Source organism: Lasioglossum baleicum, chromosome 13 (genome assembly GCF_051020765.1).
Source record: "Lasioglossum baleicum chromosome 13, iyLasBale1, whole genome shotgun sequence".
NCBI classification, from domain to species: Eukaryota; Metazoa; Arthropoda; class Insecta; order Hymenoptera; family Halictidae; genus Lasioglossum; species Lasioglossum baleicum.
Window position 1 is genome coordinate 2,520,382 of NC_134941.1, and position 21,951 is coordinate 2,542,332.

At 35.4% G+C, this 21,951-nt stretch overlaps 2 protein-coding genes across 5 annotated transcripts in view; both read right to left on the reverse strand.

The window, feature by feature from the left end:
* Window positions 1-21,951, reverse strand: part of LOC143215015 (furin-like protease 1) — a 549,701-nt gene that overhangs the window by 174,318 nt on the left and 353,432 nt on the right. The gene's annotated exons all lie outside the window — the stretch shown is intronic.
* On the reverse strand, window positions 9,554-18,866 carry LOC143215018 (uncharacterized). The gene has a single exon (XM_076436694.1). The coding sequence runs from the start codon at window positions 18,715-18,717 to the stop codon at window positions 17,911-17,913; it is 807 nt and encodes a 268-aa protein (XP_076292809.1). The 5' UTR covers window positions 18,718-18,866; the 3' UTR covers window positions 9,554-17,910.

A 21,951-nucleotide genomic window follows, 5' to 3' on the forward strand; every position in this document is an offset into this window, starting at 1 on the left:
GCAATGAGCTACAAACGTTTAAAGATAGTAAAAATTGCAGATTTTCACGATTTTCGGCAATAAATCGTGAAAATCTGCAATTTTTACCATCTTTAAACGTTTGTACCTCATTGCAACGTTGACCGATTTCGATGAAACTTTCACAGTTCATCTAATTGACAAAGATTCACAAAAAGTATTTTTTAAATTTTCAATATAGGCCCACATAAAAAAATTAAAAATTCAACTTTTAGTATTTTTTCAACAATTCCGATCAGTTGCAATTTTTGAAAAAATTTCTTTTCATATCCTTTAGTAAACTAATTGCTCTAGCTTCCCAAAAAATTTCAAATCGTATAGTACAATATCAAAAAAGTTATCGTCTTCTTTAGAGCGGTCTTAACCTTTGTCCGCTACTGTATATGGGGACATTACTTCCTTTTAGTTTACCATTATTTTCGTCGATTTTTGTTTGGTGTCATTCATATTTTCTTAAACTGTATAAAGTAGCTATTTATTATTTATAATCATTATATGTTAGTTTTAATTATGTATCTACATTTAAAACACTCTATTTTTAACGTAGGTTTATCGTAGGTAAAATGGTTTACTTATTTAATTTAGTTCTAAAACAATTTAGAAAATAAATAGAAAATAAAAGGATCCAAAACTACTAATTGTAGACGAGAAAAACTTGAAATTTATGAAAGAATGAACATTTCAAGACAAAAATTTCTTTTTCGAACGTTTCTAACGAGCGTATTTTTTTCTCCGACACAGAAGGCTTTTTACTGGATAAATAGCTTAACAATTTTTCTTTTAAAACATGACATCACATATGTATAATATAGCGTAATGAAAGCAATACCAAGAGCACAGTATCTAAATTAGATCATTGAATTAGCCCTGAGATTAGCTACTACCCCATAAAGCTAAAAGTATACAACGCTATTCAAAAGCGCTACGAAAACAGGAAAAAGCAACGTGAAACAATAAAAAATTACTTTTATAATTACATTTCCGTCCAACAGAAAAGCTTTTGCCCCGGACATTTTGTTCCACCTTTCCAGCGCAGATAAATATGTACTCTTTTTCTTGCGACTCGTCCTAAACACGTAGCTTCCGCCAGGTAGTCCGCGGGAAATTCAAACGTAAAGCATTCGTGAAATGCTTGATATAGAAAAGAGTTTCGCCGTAACCCACATTGCTCCAATTCTCCGTTGAAAACAGGCAAGTCAGCGAGAGCGAATGGTCGCGGAAAACGATCAGTGACGCGCACGTTAGAGGAAGTGAGGAGGAGGACTCTCCGGTGGACGAAGAGGACAGCTCGGAGGAAGACTTGCCGGTTAAAGGAAGACGGAAAGTAAAGATTGGTCCGGACCCGTGCAGTCCTCCGAGAAAGAAGAGCATCGCGAAGGAGTTCTCGGAGATGATTGGCGTCCCGATGCCGAAATCGACGACATCGATCGATGAAGGGGCGGAGGAGGGGAAGGCTTACATAAAGAAGACACTAGCCATGCAAGAAAGAGTTTATCCACGAATTTCAGAGTTTCACACGATCGAGTAACGCTAGAACGACGCTGTTTGAGGAATTTCTCTGCCGCGTTGCATCCGATCGAAACCGAACAACCGGTCGACCGATCGCAGACATTTTCTACGGTGCCTTGATTTCGGTAATGAGTGCAATCCCGGGGGACCGAATGTCCCGAGACGCGCATTGGCAAATAAAATGATAAGGTACCTTGAAAATTGTCGGAATAAAAACTAAAGTGGGTAGACACGTTTCCAGGATTGCAAGGGTGCGGGATGCGCCTTCTCATTTCTCGATCATGCAAGGATGGTGTTTTTCTGTAGTCGAAAGCGCTAGATAGAAGATCAATCTAGGCCGCGATCGCCCTCAAAAGTCCTATTTTTACGTTTGATAGGCGTAATATGCATTATTCTGAAGCATACAGCTGCGCATGTAGCTATTTTCATAAAGCTGCGGCAGCTACATGCTGCCAAATAATGCAAATTACACCTCGTAAACGTAAAAATAGGATTTTCGAGGGCGATCGCGGCCAGATTGATCGATTATCTAGCCTAACGCTTTTCAGTACTGAAAACCCCCATCTTTGAATTATCGAGAAATCAGAAGGCGCATTGCGCACCCTTGTAATCCTAGAAACGCGAGTCTATCCGTTTAATATTGCTTTTAGCCAATCTATCTAACATCAAAGTCCATATCCAACATCCTCAAAAAGTACATGAAAGTGCTAACACATTCCAAAATTGAATAAAAATAATAGAATTCCTCTTGGAACAAATTACAAGACACTGTTGCTTTAATGTAGGACTATGCAATCTATCTAACATCAAAGTCCATATCCAACATCCTCAACAAGTAAAAGAACAATGCTAACACGTTCCCAAATTCAATAAAAATAATAGAATTCCTCTTGGAACAAATTACAAGACTCTGTTGCTTTATTATGGGGTATCCAATCTATCTAACATTAAAGTCCATATTCAACATCCTCAAAAAGTAAATGAACAGTGCTAACATATTCCAAAATTGAATAAAAATAATAGAATTCCTCTTGGAACAAATCACAAGACACTGTTCCTGAAAATAGTGGCCTGACTGATATATGTAATTATTGTAAATATAGATGTTAAAAATATTTATGATGGGTTTATAATCAACTTCAGTATCCATTTGTTGAATATCCACAGGACAAAGATTAGAATTTAAAAATTTCTGTGTGAGTCTGGTAAGAAATATACTTCTGTTCCAATGATGGTGATTATTTATGCAAAATAAAAATATTCTACCGGAATTGCAATAAACTCGAGCGAAATAGAAATTTATTTTAATTATTAATGTGTTTAATAGGTTGAAAATAATATAATATATCATTTTTAAATTCTTCTAATGTTTTTACTGTTTTAGAGTACATCTACTCGTTTCTGACAAAAATGTAGTGATTATTCCACTTGTTTGTCAAACCTTTGGCTAATTTACCAAACTATCAAACCCTGCGTTAATGTCTACTGCCTTGACCAGTCAATAACTCTGCATGTAGAATTATTTCATTAAGCTTATCAATACCAGGATTTTTGATGTTAATGCTTTTCAAAATAAATCGATAACCCAACTCAAATCGATAATTGATATATTTTCGATATATTAATAGTTTAAATATATTTTTTAATACTCTTACTATATGGACAGCAACTTAGTATTATACATATTATAGTAACTTGCAGCTGTAGGCTCTGCTAATTCGCTTTCCCCTCTGAAATAAAAAATATCTGCTACTAAACATCATGATTGCTTATTGAAATTAATTAGAAAACAAATTCAGAATTATGTCATTGAAATAATCTATCCAAGAAGTAGTAAACGATGCTTCAAACAAGATATAAAATGATGTCACATAGGAAAGTTAGACTTTTATTTAAAGTGGGATTTTGCATGAGATTTCATTGATACAGATTGTATGAAACAAAAACTGTAAAACCTTGCAAATACACCCTAAAGGAAACATTCGAGCTTTTGCGAAGGTTTGAAAATATTTTGCAACTGAAAACGTATCGTTTTTAGATACCTTAGCATGTTCTCAAGAGATAAATAACACAGGAAATGCATCAACTCAGTAAAGCAATATACGAAGATGATATTTACATAGACAAATAAATCTAAACCTATTCCATCGAATAATTGAGGTAATACAAAATTAATTAACACTGACCTATGACTAATATTATTTTTAGCAGTTCTGTTTATTTACATAGTGCAGGACACTATTTTCTGGATAGTGTCTCATCATTTCGTTCGAGTAAAACTACCTAACTGACCAATTTTCTGACAAATTCAACTGACAAATTTCATTATTTAATCACATGCTATACTGAAAACTGCAAAATCTACGTAAAAACACTCTTTATTTAAAAGAGTTTATTTAAAAATTTGGAAAGTTATTACTTTCACATTTTGTTTTACTTTCACGTTTGCACATTTTATGTTTCAATAACATATCGTATGTTTAAATTTTAATATAGATGGATCAACATTTTCGAGATGAATTTTCTGAAATTAATGAAAAAATTGAAACAACATTTTCTTGTAAACCTTACGTACATACGTAGATAGATATGATTTGCAGCAATTTAGAGGATTTACCCTTAAATTTTATTTTACACCTCAATATAAACGATGGCTCTTTAAGAAAGAACAAATAAATTTTATTTTCTATTATCAGTGTAGATTTAGTATTGAATTGATAATGTTTTGCATGATTCGTTTAATTTGTGGTTACATGTCAAATGCTGTACAAATGTTGGTTACAAGTCGACTACGGATCTTTATGCATTTACGTTTGTTTTGTTTCTACAAAGGCTGTTTCCATTAAAAAAATAGGATTTGATGTCATTTCACTTACTCAAAAGTCGCCAGAAATTGGAAAATGCATAAACACCGGCAGTCTAATTGCAAAGTGAATAGCTCTATTTACTATAGATATTATATAATATGAAGTCCTTACTCCGATAATTTTCCGTGTTATCTTATCATTTCGTTCGCTAGCGAAGCGCCGAGTCTCGGACTTTCGAGTTAATTCAATTCTCAGTCGTAGTTTTAACAGTGCACAATTTGGTTCAATTGTTGCGCAGTTAGTCCAGTTACACGGACCACGGTTTAGTTAATAAACGATGCAGTTGGGATTACGTTTCTTGAGTCCAGTTCGCGGGACAAGGGTGGAAAGACGCCAAGTTGCGCCGACATTTTCTCGTTAAACTGTATACACCGTTGCGTACCGGTTCCCCGAGGATCCAAATTAAATTTTTCCCGTCGCGATTTTCCTCTCTCTCTCTTGTTTGAAGCGCCGGATCGTAGAAAAGCACGAGAATGCTCTTTCTTGCATTCAACTATCTTGGAATTGTGGTTTTCGGGGATGGCTTTCGGGAGTATTGGGAAGCTTTCCTGGATTAATGCAACGTTTTCGGCTGCTGAAGAATAGGGGATGTTTTGCTTGTACGAATTGTTGCGTTCTCCTGGAAGTTCCATTCAAACCATTGATATACGACGTGGAATATTTATGGCTCCAAAGAGATCGCTACAAAACGCAAAGCACATATCGAGGAAGACATCGTTGAGTCTTGTAAAGATGTCGGGATTCCTTGTGGTACACAAGTTTCATTGCGCGAATGACAGGGTTGCTATTCGAATGGATTAATGCTTTATTTGACTTTGTTGGGACCGTTCCTGTTACGATGTTCTATAGTATATTAAGTCTGATTTATGTATATGTAAGGTGTACTATCAAGGAGAGGTCACAGCTGTGGACTCGCCGATTTTAATGAAACTTTCTGTGCTGATTCTGGAGACAAAATAAGCGGACACGTGTCCGAGCCTTTTTACCACGTTTTTATTAGCTCGCTTTCTTGTCTGTCTGTCTGTTTGTTCGGTGCAAATTTTGCAATTGATTTTTTGCTAGTACTCATCTTTTACGAACGTATTTAACATATAATCTTTGGATATATCTGTATAATGCAGTTTATGTTTGTTACATATTTATTTCCAAATCTATTTGTATTCTTATTTATTTACTTATTATACAGGCTGAGGCCAGACGGGTGGTACAACCGGGCAGGGGATGATTCTACATGTAAAAACAAGTAGAAAAAAACGCTTCGTTTACAAGAAAATCGACTTTAAAGATCCGTCTGGTTCGTATGCTTTAGCTAGTATACGCAGACAGTAGAATTCGTTGGCCATGATCAGACGCGTCAGACGATTCCTATCAACTGCACGTGTATTTGCTCGTTTTCGAGAAAACAGATTCTCTGAAAATGCAGAAGAAAATGTTATTCTTTTTCTTCGACTTATTGTTACATGTAGATTCATCCCCTGCCCGATTGTACCACCCGTCCGGCCACACTCTGTATACAGAGGAATCCAAAAATTACATGTTAAATATCCTCGTGAAAAATAAGCACATTGGCATAAAAGCTCGGACACGTGTCTGCTTATTTTGTCTCTAGAATCACCATAAAAAGTTTCATCAAAATCGGCGATCCGAAAATTAATATTCTATAAGTTTTATATTGACTATTGTTATTATAAGTTTTTTCGTAATACTCTTTCTTCTATGAGTGAGAATAATATTGTATGTCTTTAATCGATTTCATTGAATTTATATTATTCAGATAGAACACAAGTCTTTGAAGTATGTGTACTATTGTAATGTGAATTTTAGATGTTTATGTACGAAACACAATAAAATAAAAGTTTTTCATTCAAATTTCCTACGTAACGTCATTAAACAACGATGAAAGAAATATTGCAATTCAGGATCATGCAAAATTGTAGAACATATACAACCTTGAATTTAAAACAAAATTTAGAAGAATTTTCATTCAAATTTCGTACGCGACGTCATTAAACAACGATAAAAGAACTATTGCAATTCAGAATCGTGCAATATTGTAGAAAATATACAACCTTGTATATAAAACAAAATCAAAAAGAATCTTCATTTATAATTTTCATTTGCAACATCATCAGACTACGATACAAGAAATATTGCAATTCAGGATCGTGCAAAATTGTAGAAAATATAGAACCTTGTATTTAAAACAAAATCTGGAAGAATTTTCATTTAATTTTCATTTGCGACGTCATTAGACTACGATAAAAGAAATATTGCAATTCAGGATCATGCAAAATTGTAGAACATATACAACCTTGAATTTAAAACAAAATCTAGAAGAATTTTCATTCAAATTTCGTACGTGACGTCATTAAACTACGATAAAAGAACTATTGCAATTCAGAATCGTGCAATATTGTAGAAAATATACAACCTTACATTTACAACAAAATCTCGAAGAATTTTCATTTAATTTTCATTTGAGACGTCATCAAACTACGATACAAGAAATATTGCAATTCAGGATCGTGCAAAATTCTAGAAAGAATACAATCTTTTAAAAAAGAATCTAGAAACAGAAACTCACGCTGATTTTTACTTAACTAACCAGTTAAATAACAATGTACATTAATAACGTAGAATCAGGGCTGACATTTATTTTAGGGGGGAATTGTTAAGCTGCAGAGACTATGATAAAGCTACAGAACGTTTCCAGAACCACAATATGATAAATCAGAGTAGGAAGGACTGACAATCAGGGGCTGGTTCCGGGCAGCGGTGCAAGAAGGCATTTCCTAAAGTCGTTTGCCGACAATGTCCAGACTAACTTCCGGGAGTCTAAGCTAACATTCAACCAGAGAGACGAGATATTCGCGTGGCAATAGGATTTTTTCTGTAAAAATAGAAATTTGTTCGTTTTATAAAAGGAAAGTGGGAACTAAAAATATAATTTTATTTCAATCTTTGTTCTACGAAAATAAAAGTTTTCTATCTGAATTGCAACAGAAGTAAATACAAGTAGAAGTAAAATCCAAAAGTTATTGTCCTCTTTAGTAGATTTAATGAGTCGAGAATTATTGAACAACGTTTTTAAATTCTTCTAATGTTTTTAGTGTCATAAATGCACAGGACTCGCAGTCTAATAATATAAAAAATATTTGTTTCATTATACTATGATACATATATATTTATTTATTATAATAAAGATGTAGTATTTATAATAATCTAATACTTGCAATCAATATAAAATATTTGCTATTGTTCAAATCTTTTAAAAAGACATTGTCAAGAATTAAATTTCCTGTTACCTGGAAGTTTTGTTACTATAATATGTTGAAGATAAATATGATCTCTGTACATAGTAGAAACTAGAGTTTCATCGTGTATGAGGCTTCCTGGAAAACTGCAGTGAACGCAAAGTACTATGTAATTGCATCGATAGTTCAACCATGTAACTGGGACGAGCATAATTTCCAATTACAATAGAAACAGTATTTTCTATTATAAAAATATACACATTATACAGGGTAGGTTACCACATATTACTTCGATTTACACGACCATTATTGTTTCTAGCGTAAATTGGTTCGCGTATGGTTGAATGGTATCAAGAGGGGCACATTTTGACATTAATAGTTTCTTTGTAGGTGAACACGTAGATAGCATATGAATTTTTTATTGTTATGAAGAAAACAGTGCATTCCTAAATCAGTCACATAAGATTCACAACTACTAACTTGTATAGACAATGTCCTACAACATATAAAATTAATTTTTCTTAATTCTTTACCTTCAAAAAGCTTCCTCATTTTTTATTATTTAGTTTTTTAATACACCAAATAAGTTATTATTATTACTTTAAAAGATTACTTTAAAATTATTTACTGAAATGAAAGGGGAATGAAATATAAGCTGTTTCAATATTAAAAAATTAATTTAAAATTTTAGTAAAAATGAAATTTTAAATTTTATATAAATCACAATAAAATTCCCTATGGTCGTCAGAGTTGGAGTGCGTTTGAAAAACTAGGCAAAGGAGGACAGCGATGAGCCTCACTCACGGAAATCTATAAAGTGGTTCCTGATGACAGCCGAATGATTTCAGGACCGTGTCGAATTCTCACGTTCCGCCTGCTCGAGACCGAACTATGGTTTAACAAAAAGAGGTCGAGGTCGAAGTCGGACGATTGAGGTTCCCTGTTCTAGAGTTAGCCTCCATCGAAATGGTTCAAATCAAACACTGCACGCGAAACAAATATTTTGCGTCGACGTTAGGAGCAGAAAAGGAAGCAGCGCAGCCTCGGAAGAGCACTCAACCCTATACAGGACGACAAATCCACTTTGGTCCACGTTATTCTATCGGAAGAAGGAGCCCGGGATCCGCTAAGCTCATCAGTGGACTGCTCGGGACTAGCTCGGTTTCCCTTCGAGCTTGAACAAACTGTTTTCCTCGGGAAAGCGGTCCTCGAGCTCTTCGAGCGGGGTTTCGTTGCGCGAACTCGTGCGCGATTAAATTCAAAGAGAATTGCCCGGCGAGACAGTTTCTCTCGTGCGCCGCTAGAAAGTGGAGTTTGCGTCGTCGCACAGGCCCGAGGAAAATTTTCGAATTACGAGCGAGGGAACGCGAACGGATGTCGGAAGAATCAACGGCGCCGGGAATTCCGTGAACGGACAGGAAAAGAAACGCGAACACGGAAGAAAGTCGAATAAAATACGCGATTCGCGAGCTGGCTGGCGGAAATCCAAATTCAGAGATGGATTCATACCCATTCGACGGCGGCGTGTCATCGTAATCGGCGATTTACCGTCCCTGCGCACACTGGGCCAGATCGAATTAGCTAATTTGGTAAAAAATCTACTTATAAAATCTACATTCCTTTCGAAATGTCCATCACGGTCGAGAAGGATAAAATTAATGGGATTTGTCGGACGACCAACTGTCAAGGGCTTACCAATAAAGAGAAACGAAGATTTGTATCACTTATGCACGATTGATCATTAAGTTTATAAAACAGTTAAAACGTGTCAACGAGACTGGTTCCCACAGTATTAATTGTAATTGCTTCGGCATTTGATGTTTTTCATTTTAAAAATTACCTGCTGTCAACTCTTCGTCGCTATTGTTATTTTTGATATTTTTGAAACGTTCATTTCCCAAATCGATTAACTCCGCGGTATTAAAAGTGGAGAAAATGTGCGGAACAGTGAATACACGTTAACTTTTGATACGGTAGTTATGGTATTAAGACTAATAACTAAAAAACTTTTTCTTAGGTGTATGTCGTTAACGAACGAGGTTACAGTAAATGTAAAAAGTCTGAAAGCTTCGTTTCTGAAGCAACTGGCATATTAACATTTCTCGAGGCGAGTGGATATAACGTGATTCTCTAATGCAATTGGGAAATCACTATGCGACCATGTAGATCGAAGGCTTTAGAGCGTTTCCTGATTCCGAATCAATTTACGGCTGTCAAGGGTAATTCAATGGTGTCTAATAAATAATGAGAGTATCTAAAGCGGGGGCGAACGAATACGTGCTCGGGCACGTTATATCAACTTCTAGGATTAAATGGTAAATTGGCCATTGTAATCCACGACTATCTGGTACAATAGACGGCCGGTGCAGCTGACACCGATTGTATTAATGTCGCGGTGGTGTTTCGCGATTAGCGGCGTCGTGATTTGAAGTGAGATCGAGCGTTTCGGACACCAGCAAACTCTGCCCTTGCCTTTGGCGCACTGGTGGCTCCACCGAATCACGTGTAGTATATCACTGCACTGCTTGCGGTGTATTTAGCAAAATATTAGGTCAATCGGAAAGTTCCGTCCGTTTTTTTTTTACAAAAAGTAGAGCTTTATTTAAGAAACAAAATGGAAAAGTACATTGATCAAAATATTGTCCATCGTTAGCGATGACTTTTCCCCATCTTTCGGGCAGCAAGCGAATTCCGCGACGAAAGAATGAGTCATCTTTGCAGGTCATCCTGTCAGAGACTCATTTTTCGACATCTTCGTAAGAATTAAATCGTTCCTCAGCAAGTGCGTGTGCCATCGATCGAAACAAGTGATAGTCAGAAGGGGCACAGTCTAGCTAACAAGCCGCACGGGGTAGCACATCCCGGCGAAGTGCTTCTAACGTTTCTTTGACAACTTTTTTTATATTTCGCAAGCAGAATTTTACAGATGGTTTTTCGCTTTTCAATGTCTCTTGGCTTGAGTTCATACGGGACCCACTTTCCTTCCTTGTAGACCTTCCCAAAGGCTTTTAAACGATCGGAAATGACAGATTAAACACAACTTCACGCTTCTGGGTCATTCCATGCCGAATCGATCACTTTTTGCAGGCACCATCGCCGATTTTGTTCTAACTGAAATATGTTGTAGTCCCTGCGAAATTACGGGGGGTTTAAGTCATCATTTTGCCGGTTTCGAATTTTTTTAGAAATGGCAGGACTTCAAATTTTTCAATTTTTGCCCATTTCGGCGAAAACGGGCCTCACTTACGAATTTTTATCTCAAGAACGGTTTGTCCGATTGAGCTAAACTTTTTTTTGGTTTTATTCGGAAAGGATTGGGCTATTACAAAATAATTTTTTCAACCGCGACAATCAACTTTATAATGTCGAAAAATTTAAACAAATTCTTCTTTTGCGTTTTTTTCGATGATGGGGCGGAGTGATTTAAATTTTGAAAAAAATATGGTTATATTCCTTGAAGTTTCCCCTTTAAAATGAGCCCTTGAACAAGATGGTATCTTTAAAATTGGCGTCACAATGAGCTGGTAAAGGACGCCGTGTACCTCCGTTTCAGGTAGAGGCGAGTCGAGCGCACGGCTATTAAGGTCCGTTGTCTATATCGCTGGTCTCAAGAAAATGCCAGCAGACTGTATACGACTAAATAACCCTATTTTTAGAAGGTATTGATGTGAAAACAAACTAGCCTCGATTAGCAATTTCAATTGTGAGTGTACTTCACATGAAGCCAGAAATTTGCATATAAAGGGTGCGTTCCGTTTCACGCTTCAGACGCATACACTGTATAGTGTATGCATAGAGACTCTTATACTACACTATACAGTGTATGCGCATTATGCGTGAAACGGAACGCACCCAAAGTGAAACTCGTAGGCAGCTCCTAAGATACCAACTTCCCTCCCAAAATTGCTAAAATTCCGTGCACAAGCTGAGCGCAAGATTTTCCGATGCCCGGGAAGAAGTCCGCCTGGGCGAGTTGACAGGCAGTTGGAACAAGTTTTGAACTTCGCAGGTCTTTGAAACGCTGTGTTTGTCAACGCGACAGTTCTCTCCTGCGCGGCTTCGAGTGTACATTTTCCGGAAACGTAAGGTGGTTCGGTGGGGTACACATGTTCAAAGACTCCGGGCTGCCACGATGTTTAAACCGTGAAATCGATGCGGAAATTCAGCGTGCACAAAAGCATCCAGCGGAGATGAAAAAAGCATCTGCGCTGCGGATCGGATATGCGAATGTAAATCGGCCGAGTTTCGTTATCGTTGGTTTCCCCTCGCGGTTCGGAGAGCCGCTTACAAGACAGACAAGAAAACGTTTCAGTGAAGAACCGACTCGCTTTACTTCCGAGATTATACGATACCCTGCAGTGGTACCTTTTGATTCGTTACTGTCACTCTTTGTGTCTAATAGGAGCCAGCCACTGTGGACCAAAGGCCGGCCGGAGTCGTATGTCGTCCGCCGATTACGCGTTAGGCTCCGTTCACAGTGGCTCCGATATCGGCCAATTCGGCCGACGTCCGACGTTGTGTCTCTTTTTCGCGCGCTCGAAAAAAGAGACAGATGCGTCGGACGTCGGCCGAATCGGGCGATATCGGAGCCACTGTGAGCGCAGCCTTAAATGGCAACCTACGATAGCGGTGAACATGTCTGCCTCAATTGAGGCAACACTAAGCGCCGCACAGTGGGCTAAACCGACGAAATCTGTGTAAAAATCAAAGAACTTTCGATAGAAATGAGATAGAGCGATAAAATTTTTTTTAAATGAAAGCTGAAACTGCAGAATATGGGATAATTATGGAGATTGTGGTACGAACGTTTTTTAACCTTGAAAGAATTCGTTAAACTTGCACAATTTCAAGAAAATTGTGGTTTTGCCAATACCACGCGCGGAAAATTTTTTTTTAACATTAAAAATAACCATGAAACAATCATACAGCGTGACTGTAATGCATTACAGTCACTCATAGCCTACAAGGAGTGCCGTACAAGGAGTGATATACGTTAAGTAAACGTTCAAATACTTCATTATGATTATTTTTAATGTGTTTTATATATGAGAATACAATATTCCTTCAAACTAGTGGGTTACCAATTCATTTCAACGAAAAAATGATTTCACAAGTTGTGTTCACAAAAATCGATTTCTTGCAAAATCCTGAGGTCGTAGACAAATTTTGAAACCAGATTTGAAATCAGCGTGGAAAAATCTACGGGAAATGATGTGTCGCATGTTAAAAAAAATTTTCCGCGCGTGGTATTGGAAAAACCACAATTTTCTTGAAATTGTGCAAGTTTAACGAATTCTTTCAAGGTTAAAAAACGTTCGTACCACAATCTCCATAATTATCCCGTATTCTGCAAAGTTTCAGCTTTCATTTAAAAAAAATTTCATCGCTCTATCTCATTTGTATCGAAAGCTCTTTGATTTTTACACAGATTTCGTCGGTTTAGCCCACCGTGCGCCGCGCCGCACAGTGGTCTAAACGGGCCATTTAGCTGGACAAAACCCAAAAATGGAAATCTCGCAGAAAATTTCTCGCTTCGGTAAATGAGAGGTACGGTACCAGGTCAGAAGAATCACTGTTGGTTTTTCACCTTCTATCACCCCATAATAAAATATACCCCCACGAACAACTCATTTTTCATCTTCGTATTTCTTCATCGTCGTTCGACACCTCACTATTCATTAGTATATCTCGTTGTGAACATCTAGTAGTGGATATATTTGTGGAATTTTTCATTCTATGATGGATACCAGCATGAACCAAAAGGACAAAACTCAAATAAAACTTAAATATATTGTTTATTTGCTTAAAAATGAATGTATACTTCAAACGTATATAGCATTCAAACTTTGACAGTCTCGCAAAAAAAACCTTTAAAAACCTTTAGGATGGAACATGTTGGAACATCTTTATAGAAGTCTAGAGTGTCCGAAAAAATCAATTTTATTAGCACGAACTTGCACCTTTGAATTTGAGACAGTTTTTAGTAATTCAATGTCGATATACGAATCATCTCTATGATTCTCTTCTACGTAAGCCACAAACGACACAAAAAGATATCAAAACATGGTTGGAGTAAAAGTGATATCGTATTTTTGGACCCCTAAAATTTATGCAAACAATTTTGAAGATTTATAAATTTTTTAAAATTTTGAAAATGATTGTTTTTAGAAAATTTTCGTACAAATTTGTCGGCCTAAAAATACGATGTAACTTTTATTTGAATCAGTCTTTGCTATCTTTTGTCGTTTGTGATTCATAAGCACTTACATAAAACGGTCGGTTCGGAAGTTTTTCGGTGGAAATGCCCAATTCTCACCACGATAATTTGAACATTTCGGATAATCTGGCAAGAAAATGTTTCAAACAAAAGTTAATCGATACTCAGTCATCTATAAATCCCAATAAAAACATTTCACAAAAATTTTTTTTTTAATAAAAAAATATAATTATGTCAATTTTTTAAACGCGACTAAGTATTTTTTATTACATATTGTTGTATCTGATGTCAAGACGAATCCAATTACCTACTTAACTACGGCTTTAAGTCTTAAAATAATGCTAGAATAATTTTGTCCAGCTAAATGGCCCGTTTAGACCACTGTGCGCCGCACAGTGGGGTATTTGGCTGAAAAACGGGAATAAAATATTGTAGCGTTATTTATGGACTCAGGGTCATAAAAAAGTAGGTCATTGGATTCGCCTTGACGCCAGCTATAACATTATGAAGTAAAAAATGTATTTTGTCCACTAAAAAATCAAAATATTTTTAATTTTTTGTAGAAAAAATTTTTTTTCGAAATTTTAAATATAGAATTTTGTACATGTTTAAGTACTGTTCAACTTTTATTCGAAGCATTTTATCATCAGATTATCCGAACTCTTGGGAAGTAGTGATAACGGAATGCTTTGATTACGATGTACAAAGTTGAGATAGGTGTATTTACAAACTCTTCACACATTTCATTCTGTTATAATCTAAATTAGTATTGTTATTAATATTTGAACATTACCAATCATTCTGTAATTTTTTTTTCGATTTCAAAACTTTATTGATGATTTTGTTATACTATTGAGCTGAATTGAGCACTCTTTCTTGTACCAATACATTCGATAAAGATTTGCGATTATAGTCCAAAAATAAATGGTTCCAGATTTTTCCATATTGCAGAGTTATACCTAATTTAAGTAGAAATGAGCATCGAAAGTCGCGACCCTCGTTTTGAAATCGAAAAAAAACTTACAGAATGATTGGTGATGTTCAAATATTAATAACAATACTAATTTAGATGATAACAGAATGAAATCTGTGAAGAGTTTGTACACCTATCTCAACTTTGTACATCTTCAATTGTACATTTTCAAGAGTTCGGATAATTTGACGACAAAATGTTTCGAATGAAAGTTGAACAGTACTTAACATGTACAAAATTCTATATTTAAAATTTCGATAAAAATTTTGAGTCTCCACGAAAATCTTCCCTTGCCTACTCGCTCCACTGAGGGGCAATACCGCAAGGCCACGAAGCTCGAGCTGCCTCGGTCTCCGAGCAGTGTAAACATGCCGCGTAATCTGACCTCGGCTCGGGTATATCGGTGTGAACCACTACTAATCCAACTACAAAACTTCTTTATTTTTCATTATTTTTTAATGGAACTTTATCGAACTTATTTCTGACATTGTTTTGATTAAAATGTCTAATATAATTTCAATTGTATTTAGTGGTTTAATTGACGGTATGGAGTAACTAAGTTATGCTTCACATGTGCAGTAAATATGGACCAAATTGTATCTTGTTTGGTGTCATTGTAATCAGAATCTATGATCTATGTAAAATCTATGATCACATAGATAATCCTCACTTCCTCCATGATTTTTATTGGCAAAAATATGCGTACATGTATCCTGCAAAGGATTACCTGCACGAAAATTTTAAAACAATTGTTTTGTTATTGTCATTTGTTTTGTTTTTATTATTATGATTTATATTATTTATAAACAATCGATTTCGACTTGACTTGTGTATAATAATTGACAACGTTTTATGCAAAAATAACGTTTTTGTAGTGTTTTGAAAATGTGTATCTTTTCTATGTGTCTCTCCTATATATGTATATGTATACATATGTAGAAATTTAAGTAAAGAATGTTTTTTATTACACCGTATTAAATAAACTGCACCAGCCCAGCGCTCCAACCGCGTTTTATAACGTGTAAAAGTTCTCATATTTGTATTTTTATTGATAAATATTGTAATTGCGGGAGAATATTTTGTAAAAAATAAACCAGTTTTACATTCTTTCATAAAGATTCACATTTTCACATACAGAAATGAACTGCAATTTGCAGGAAATAAAATGTTAGTCTCTTCAGTCATGAATGTAATGGAAAAAATAAAATGAAACGATTGAATTTCAATTAACATTGACGTAATAGAATTCGAGGTGATCAATATGAAGCGTAAAAATTACATTTGTTACGTTTACACAAGGCAAATTTTGAAATTCTGAGATTGTAGATTTTCAACAATCACGCACAAAAGATTAGTAATAAAAATTAAGAAACTATTAATTTTACAAGGAGAATATTGAGATAAGGATTGATTGTGATCGAATTAACCATGATTACTAGACTGCGGATCTTTATGCAAAATAAAAATGTTTTGCATTGATTACACTGTCCAACACCAAATTTGATTTCAATATACTGTTCGGTCCTTCTTATAGAGTTTTTTGCGCTGATTCCGAATCTGTCCTTAATTTTGCTCCTATACGCACAGTTTTTGAAAAACATGGCTTTGAAAAAAAAAACATATTTTTCAACTTTAAACAAATATTGTGATGTTATTATAAAAGATATTGAATTGTGTTCTTTACAGCAAAAGATTCTGTAGACTTTCCCGAATACAATGATAGCCAATATTAATACATTATGATTGTTTAAACATGTTTAAACAATGATTAAAGACGGAGAGACGCCACTTTTGCACCAATTTTTGAGGATATTTTTCAATTTATCTCAAAAAATTAGGGTCCAGCGAAAAATTGAACTATACCACGCGATAGAGCAGACTTTTATCTTGAAAAACCCCCGTTTGAAGTTTGCGACATCGATGTTTCTTCGAACCAGAAAGCAAAATATCTTCGCCCGACATGCGTTGACGCCAGTGGTGCTCTTCCACTAGCGCGGTCGTTCGTCGGGATACGGCGCGGCGCGGCGCACAGTGGGTAAAATCGACGTTCTAGCTGTTCACGGGCTAAAAACTCAAAGTCCTCATATCGATTTTTAACGAATGCACAATGTTTCTTAAATGTCTATTACATTCGAAAACGATAATATTAATTAAAGCTATTAAAAACTCTCGTTACAATAAACGTTCAAAGATCAAACTTTTTCAGATACGATTTATCACCGAAAAAATCCCATGGTCTGACAAAGTGGAACATTTTCGGCAAGATCTCCTCTAAAAGATCGTGCAAAATTTATACCCGAGACGACCCGGGGAACCGTAGTTATGATAGTTTAAAGCGTCGCGTGACACGCGCACAGTGGTGAGTTCGATCGAAATCGTGGCCAAATTATTCATTATTCACACGAGTTTTCAGACATTTCCGGTGGTGTGACAAAAAAATGTTTCCTACAAAAAGTAATCAGTACACAGACTTTTACAAATATCAATACAAAAAATTTGCAAAAAAAATTTTTTTTCAATAAAAAATTGTGGTCACCTTCATTATTTATTTATAACTATATATTTTTTATTCAATAATGTTATAGCTGACGGCAAGACGAATCCAACGACCTATTTAATGTGGTCTTTATGTATTGAAATAATGGTGAAATAGGCGTGAACAGCTAGAACGTCGATTTTACCCACTGTGCGGCGCGCTGCGGTGAAACGGCGCGTGGCTATAAGCGCGCAATTATGTCTGCTTACTTAAATGTAATATTTTATTAAATGTTATACTATTGTTATTTATTATTTATTAGTATATTTATTCTGTATAAATTATTTTATGTATTTTTTAATGTTAGTCTCTCGTTTATAGTATATTTAATACAAAAAATACCTTTTGTAACAAAAAAATAATTTATTACAAAAAGCGGTAGCTATGCGGACCGACATGTGTACCACTCAAATAAGTTTTATTTACTATGCTTCAATTTCATAAATTGTTTTTCCTTTTGGGTGCCGATCAGTACGCAGGATTATAAAATACAAAATATATTCACATTTTTTTGTGGAAATACTTAATAAAGATAACTAAACTGCTTGCCGCTTATACGTGGTTTCGCTATTTTCACTGATAAGTGTCCAACAATAGTCTGCAAGCATCGCACATAAGTCTTTCCCTTGATAACGTTTTTCAATTACTGAAATATCTTGATGAAAGCGTTCTCCATGTTCATCACTCACGTCACCAAGATTCGCAGGAAAAAAGTCTAAATGCGAATGCAAGAAATGTATCTTGAGTGACATATTGCATCCTAGTTTTTGGCAATTTTTTAAAAGTTTATTCACTATGGGCACATAGTTTTCCGATCTATTGTTCCCAAGAAAATTGTTAATTGTTTCCAAAAATGAAGTCCACACTTTTTTTTCTAGTTTATTTAATTTTTCACTAAAATTACTGTCTTTAAGTAACTGTCGTATTTGGGGACCGATAAATATACCTTTTTTTATTTTGGCATCAGAAATTCTAGGACATTTGGTTTTCAAATATTCAAATTCGTGTCCAGTTTTGTCCATAGCTTTCACAAAATTTTTCATTATTCCCAACTTTATATGCAATGGTGGCAAAATAACGTCTTCTGCATTAATCAGATTTTCATATTTTATATTTTTTGATCCTGGAGTTGAGTGTTTTCGTTTTGGACAATCTTTTCGCAGGTAATGTTGATTTCTTGCTCTGCTGTCCCACTCGCAAAGAAAGCAGCAATATTTTGTGTATCCCGCTTGAAGACCGAGCAATATGACTACCACTTTTAAGTCTGCACAAATTTTCCACTTATATTTATCATAGTTAATTTTGCATAACACGGTCTTTAGGGATTCGTAGCATTCTTTCATTTTCACCGAATATGCAATGGGGATGGACGGATATACATATATTAGTAATGTGCAGTAATACTACTTTCAAACTTGTTTTTGATGGATCGATAAATAGCCGCCATTCGGTTCCAATATGTTCAAAACCAAGTGTTCTTGCGAGAGAATTAATGTCAGTACAAATGCATAAGTCATCGGACATCAAGAAATACTGCTGGAATTTATGCTGCCGGGTTCTAAAGTGGGTGATTTTTGTTGAACTGTATAATAAATTCCATCCTTGTAGGCGCGATCCAAAAAGCTCTGCTTCTTCCTTCGTTAAATTTAAATCTCTCACGAGATCATCGAGGTCCGGCTGTGTTAATAAATGCAGCTCTTTCGAATGTGGTGAATTATATTTTTCAGTGTCTTGAGTTTCTTCTTGTTTTTCTTCGGTTGCGTCAAATGCCTGAGGTATTTTTGCAGGAGATTTAGGCACAGGGAATTCTTCCGAATAAGTAACTGGCCGAATAGCGGAAGGCACATTAGCATACACAATTTTGTCTTTATATTTTTTATTGAACCCACATATTTTTGTTAAACAAAAAAAGCAGTCCGTCGTATGATTTGTGGGCTCCCTCCATACCATTGGTATTGCGAAGGGCATTTTTCTAGTTCCACCCCTCAGCCACGCTAGGAGAACGTTGGCACAACGCTGGCAGGAAGTATGAGGAGCCCAATCTTTATCCTGGTCTCCAAGTTTGCATTGAAAATAATTTTCATATGCAAATTTTAATGTAGGAGATATGACCCCGCATTTTGACTTTAAAACAACTTCGCCACAAATATAACAGAAAGAGTCCGGTTTATTTATACACTTTCACGACATTATATAATATTATATTATATAAAACAATATTAATACATATATGTATACACACACTACATTTGTTGCGGATAGATACAATAGGCGTGGGATGGTTTATGGACGTATGGTGAAAATGTATATAAAAGTCTGCTCTTTCGCGTGGTATACTTTAATTTTTCGCTGGGGACCCTTTTTTGAGATAAATTCGAAAATATCCACAAAAATTGGAGCAAAAGTGGTGTCTCTCCGTCTTTAATCATTGTTTAAACATGTTTAAACAATCATAATCTATTAATATTGGATATCACTGTATTCGGGAAAGTCTACAGAATCTTTTGCTGTAAACAACAATTCAATATCTTTTATAATAACATCGCAATATTTGTTTAAAGTTGAAAAATATGTTTTTTTTCAAAGCCATGTTTTTCAAAAACTGTGCGTATAGGGAAAATAATTAAAAACAGATTTGGAATCAGCGCAAAAAACTCTATAAGAAGGACCCAACAGTATATTGAAATCAAATTTGGTGTTGGACAGTATTATGAGAAGCAGGAATAACACATTGATTTTATCCCTTAACAACTTTGTTACATTAAAAAAAACATTACAACATTCTTGAATTTGTTAGATCCTACTCTTTTATATTTCGGCCAACTAAATTCTTCATAAATGCATAAAGATCCGCAGTTTAATGATTACAATGCACAGTGGGCCAGAATCGCATAAAGGTGGTGAAAATTCACATTTATTGTATGTACTATCAGTGTGTCAATGCCGCTCGTTGTTTATAAATATATTAGTTTGTTACCAAGATACAGACCATCAAATTTGACGAAATTTCAAGCTCTTCAATTTCTTGTAAATTAGAAAGATAATGTACTAGGGATACATAGAGTTTATCTTAAAAAAGAACTAAAATAAAACATTTCATTCCTAAAGTGACAAACACAAACTTTCCACAGAAATAAAATAAAATACGTGCATTTTTCGTATTCAACAAATCAAGAAACATAAAAATGCCAATTTCCATAAAAGTTTTATTGCATTTAGATATATTTTGACCAGCTTTTTCGAAAAATGGCCCCACGGTGCGACGACGCGACACTCGCGCGCCATCAACGCGATCAACATTGCAGAAAGAGTTATGATACAGGTGTTATCCCGACGATTGAACGAATTGTTTCCCGGGAAGTGGAGAAATCAGGGATTCCCTGCGGCATCGAATCGTCTCGACGATTTTTCACGAGGAAACGGTGGCTGATCGAGGCGTCCTTATTTCGATCGGGGATTCTCGTGATTTCCGCGAAATCCCTGCGAATACCGGAGATATCAAAAAATTGTGTAAGCCCTTTCGGCGACAATCCGATTATCCGCGTTTCATAGAATTCTCGCAGGGCGGCGCGGTTTTAAGCCGGAGAAGCCGGACTAATTTTCGGGAGCCAGCGGAAGGAAGTTGGTTTAAATTCTTAATGAGACGAGACTACATCGGCCGGGAATATTCCCCTCCCATTCGGTCGAGTCAAAGTTTGTCTAAGTTATTGAGGCACTTTGATAGAAAAAGTGGGAACGAAATTAGCGGCATTCGCGACGGAAAAGTTCAGTCGTCGACGGCTGATGTGGGACAAGACTGTATTCTTAGAGACGTTTTATTCTTTACGCGTGGACTTCATCATTTTCATCACTACCAATAAGCTGGAAGCATCAATTTCTGAAGCTGGCTAAGGACCATTTCGGCTCTAATCGTCTTATTTTTTTATATCTACAGTGGGTGTACAAAGTATTCGTACACCTTTTAAAAACTAATAGCTTTTTTATAATTGTACCAAACGACCTGATTTTTTCTAGAATCAATTAGAAGCATTGGTTTACGAAATGATGTGCAAAAAAGATTTTTCAGAAATTATAATTTACAAGGTTACATGCAAAAATAAAGAAGGGACTTTTTAAAACTTTTTTATTAGAGCCGTTAAAGAAAATTTAAAATATATGTTTTGTAGATCTATAGTTGTTACACACATGCTGAAAATTTCATCAAAATCGATTATCATACACACGAGCTACAAGCGATTAAAAATGGTGAAAATCGTAGTTTTACGCGACTTTTGATCAATTTCTGCTTCAAATCCACAAAATCGTACATCTTTCGATGCGTGTCGTTTTTTCCTGCGTCAACCGATTCCGATGAAATTTTCAGCATGTGTATAACTAACATAGATCTACAAAACGTATATTTTAAATTTTCATTAAGGGCCCTAATGAAAAAATTAAAAAAATGCCTTTTTTATTTTTGCCTGTAACGTTGTAAATTATAATTTTTGGAAAATCTTCAATGCTTCTAATTGATTATAAAAAATCAGGATGTTGGGTACAATTATAAAAAAGTTATTGGTTTTTAAAAGGTGTGCGAA

Bases quoted from the DNA above. Each gene is read 5' to 3' on its own strand.
- LOC143215018 (XM_076436694.1), bottom strand. From the start codon at position 18,717: ATGAAAGAATGCTACGAATCCCTAAAGACCGTGTTATGCAAAATTAAC.